The sequence below is a fragment of the Halyomorpha halys genome, unplaced genomic scaffold, assembly GCF_000696795.3.
Source record: "Halyomorpha halys isolate HHAL.00 unplaced genomic scaffold, Hhal_1.1 Scaffold120.1, whole genome shotgun sequence".
Classification (NCBI taxonomy): domain Eukaryota; kingdom Metazoa; phylum Arthropoda; class Insecta; order Hemiptera; family Pentatomidae; genus Halyomorpha; species Halyomorpha halys.
The window spans coordinates 186,830-191,253 of NW_027108251.1; the positions used below are offsets into that span (position 1 = coordinate 186,830).

Below are 4,424 nucleotides of genomic sequence, written 5' to 3' on the forward strand. Positions count from 1 at the left end.
TTCTGGTAGCTTGGCTGTGGTTTGTAGTAGCTTGGTTCTTGCTTCTTGTAGGCTGGTTCAGGAGCAGGCTGGTACTTGCCGGGTTCCCTGTGTACCTCAGCTACGAATCCAGACTTTCCATCGACGTAGTACTTGACAACCCTGAGAGTACCATCAGGTTCGACTAGGCTGTATTCACCTTCTGTCTTGTCTCCTTCCCTCTGCTCCCTCTGGCTCTTGATGTCTCCTGTGTGTTCGTCTTTGACGGAGTAATCGAAGTTGTAGTGAGCGGGAGCGTAGTAATCTTGTTCCTTGTACTCGGGTGCTTGCTCCTTTTGGTAGCCGCCGTACTGGCAGTGCACAGCCGAGATGGCGATGGCGAGGACTACGAACTGGAAAAGTCAAGGTACGCTTTACATGTATGATTATGATGTTTTGTTTATAACAAATTACGATAACGTATGGTGAATTATTACTATTTTATTACTTGAATATAATATGACCATCTGTTAAATAAAATTAAATTATGTGTTTTGAAGGACCAATATGAAGGTTACTCAACATTAACTAAAATATTTCATGAATTAATTAAAATATGGCTATTATTGTCATTTCACATTTTTCTTCTACTTTTCAATTAACAAATACTTATTAAAAATATATCAAAATAACAAATAATAGGTTGGTTTTTTACGTCTGATTTATAAGGAACAGTTCGAATTTATTAAAGTTAATATTTTTGTAGTTAGATACAATTTTAGAAAAATAATTGAAATATATATACCTAGACGGAATATATCTATTATGTACTAGCTATAACTTTTGGGGTTTTATTTCTACCTTATAGCGTATGGTTCCGGTTTTAATTTTGTACTAAGAAAAATATAAATAAATAAAATAAAAATTTACCTTGATCATGTTGAAGACTAGTGGTGAGAGATTTTGGTTGTACGATAGACCTCCTGGACTTTATATACCTCCAGCCCCACTCCGGTGCCTCTCTATTACAAATCTTTTCGGGCTCAGCCTTTTGGCCTTGAGAGTCACAGAAGTTTTGTGTATTTTATTTTTTAAAATAAAATGTTATTTAAACTAGTATAATTACAGAATTTAATTTATTTAGTTATTGAGGGAGTGTAATATTACTAAAGGAATAATGGTTTTTGCATTCATGGATTAAAAAAAAATTAGAATACCGTATTCTAGAACGGTTGTTCCCAACTAGGGTTCTTTAGCCTCTTCTAGAGGTTCCGATAGCCTCTTTTAGGGGCTCCGCGGAACATTTAAGAATTTTCTTCAATTTTACACAGGTTTTGTGGGGGGAATCTTAGCCTTTCATAGTTTTTCTGGAAAGACAGCGTTCGACCCTCTATTTGTATCAAATGATAATTTAGGAGTTCCACCATTTACCTACTTCTACCAAAAAAGTTCCGCCTCCAAAAAAACTTGGGAACCTCAACTCTAGAATTTGAGTAATAGATAAATGCATATTATTCTAGCTATCAATATTTTAATTCATTGTAACACCACGAATGAAAGGATTTTAAAAGGCAATTTTCTATTAACTACAGTTCACTTTTTTTATATTTAAATTTTCAATAGCAACGAATTCTTGTGGTTGTTTTGTATAATAAACCGACAAATTTTTATTAGAATTAATTCGGTAGTTTTAAAAAATATATATATTTTGTATCAATAAACATTTATAATCTAAATGTATTTACTATTACTTTTTAATTATATTATTACTTAGTATCTGCAATTGAAAAAATAATAATAGTATAATCGGGAGTTTTCATTAAATCCTTTCAGAGAAATTATTTGAAATGACTTTTTGTGACATTCTCAGTGAATGATGTTTTGAAATGATTCATAAAAAATTAAAGAAAATAGGTATTTCTTTTGTTGATAACTAAAAGGAAAATATTTTTTGTAATAAGTTATTCCATTATTTGTAATCTATGCGGTATTTTAGAACTATTGCCAATGTTATTTTCAAATTTTAAATATAGGAACCAATCCAACAACAATTAAATTATGTAGTGTTGGAGGAATACGTGTGTATGTATGATTGTGTGTTTTATATAGATAGACATGTGTATATTTCACACATCCAGAATAAAAAAGATATGATTAAGAATTTTTATTATGAAACTGTAGCAAAGAAAAGTAAGTTTTCCTTTCATACAGAACTAAAGAAATGAATGAAGAAGATCTTATATTACACACATACGTATTTGAGAAAAAATGATTTTAATATTTATTTATTTCAGTATAGAAAACTCAGTTTATGTAAACCAGTACAAATAAGGTTAAAAACAATAAAACAATTTGCTATTTATTAGGAGTAATCGATTCTTCACAGCAAGATGTTTAATTTTGCTAAAATGTTAATCGATTAATACTCACCTATTGCTTTGAATACGAATTAGTTAAATTGGGACAGTTTTTATGGAATCTCAAACATTGGTCGTAATTTTATGACTCTTATTGCACTTAATCCTAAGGAATAAAATCAATTAATAATATATTTATTTGTTTTTGGGATAAAGAGAATAGAATATCTTACACAAATATATATGTATATGTATTCCAGATCTAAGTTTGAGGCTTTGGGTTATACCGATAGAAATAACTTTTTTTTTTTATTATTTAATGTAATTTATATCTGTACAAACTAATAAATACAACAAGTAAATATGTGTAGTGTTTCATTTACACTTGAATATCTTGGGAAGGAACCGTCCGTTGGTGGTGCTTCAAGCATTAATTTAAATTAGAAGGTCCCATGGCCATCTTCTTTTCAGATGCCTTGGAGGATTATTCGGGATTGTTAAGGTTGAGAGATAATGTTACATAACACATTCATCTATTCATGTCCACAATCACTTATTGTGTCTAATTTTGCCATAATATTTTAAGGTTGTTCTTTGAGATAATAGGAGTCCAGTAATTAACAATTTATGATGTTAATAATTTCGATTTGTTTAATATTCAAGATTTTAAATACCAATTTTTAAAATTCCAGATATTTGTGTTGATAATGGCCCACTTCATATGGGGCAGTTAAACTTAATTTTTTTTTTTAAGATTTGATTTCTTCTAACCTGTTTAATTGATTCCAAAGTTTGGCCATTGGTAAGTGACATTTCTTTAAATACAACTTGTATAATTTTATAGTAGTTATATAAATTAAAATAATATCAAAATGAGATCTTACCTCTCTTGAACGAACTGCGCAGTGTACGTGGAGTCATACACGCATGGCTTGATAATCTATTGCTTCCTCAGTTTACCGGTCAGCAAACCATATTTCCGTAGAACAGAAGAGGGCTTGTTTTCATTCCAGGGTTTTTTTTTTGTTTTTAAATTACATTTAACGTTTAGAAACATAATTTAGTTTTTAATTGAAGAAGTTTAATTTTTACAAACAAAAAATATTTTTTATCAGAGCATAAGAAAATAATACATTTCTTAAAATAATAATAAATAAATTATATCTTTTAAATATCATGATTCGCAATTTTGAAAAAAAATTGAATATCGATTTGGAATTAGTTTTATAATATTGAATACACAGTTTTTCGAAAAAAAAAATCTTAAATTACTTCATAACAAACAACTTGGAAGAAAACTCAATTATTAAATTTTTAGCAACCACCTGTGATGGAATTGTTTTGTTGATTATCTTCAGCTCCTGTTACATTGAATTTAAACTAAAAGATTAACGTAGGTATTTTCGAAAAGATATCAATAATTTAAGTCATGAATGGTTGAAAATACCAAGTGACAAATTTTATAGGTTTTTTCTTATGAATTCATAAGTTTATCTTCATCTTAATTATTTAATTAAACATTAATAACCTAAGATTGTTGTAAATCTCATGACTACTTTGTGGATTATATAGGTTACATCTTTAAAAATATACAAAAAATAACTTAATTTTTTATTTTAGGAAATTAAATTTTTAAAATAACATCTTCACTCACACTATATTTGTGTAGGTACATATAATAATTAAATTCATCCTCGAAGAATTTTTTTTTCTATTAATTATTTATTTTCAGATAGAGTAAAATGGACTATGGAAAATTTTCTGAATAATTGAAAAAAAAAATAGTTGGCATTTTCAACGAACAAAACGCGAAATAAAAAAATCAAATAAATTTAGGAAGCTATATATGTTTTTTTTTAGATATAGATTTATTAAAAAAATATTTTACTATACTGGATATTTGTATATGTGTTGAAGCAATTTAATGAAAAAGTGTATAAAATATTACATAATAGAAGTCTTATTGTTAGACTTAGTTTAAAAAGGTGAATCATGGATGAATGAATTGACAATCCACTTTAATCAGTTCTTGAAATTAAAAGTAAGATGTAAAAGTCCCAAGAAAAGATGAAGTAGTATAAAAGAACAGTTGAGAAAAGAGAAAAAAAA

At 28.1% G+C, this 4,424-nt stretch overlaps 1 protein-coding gene across 1 annotated transcript; it reads right to left on the minus strand.

Annotated features, from left to right (window-relative positions):
* Positions 1-2: 2 nt before the first annotated feature.
* LOC106678028 (cuticle protein 7-like) lies at positions 3-911 on the minus strand (the record flags this gene model as incomplete). Its single annotated transcript, XM_014416305.3, has 2 exons — positions 889-911; positions 3-371 (listed from the first exon to the last, which is right to left on the minus strand). Coding segments are annotated over exons 1-2 (378 nt in total), but the record flags the coding sequence as incomplete, so codon positions are not given.
* Positions 912-4,424: the final 3,513 nt, after the last annotated feature.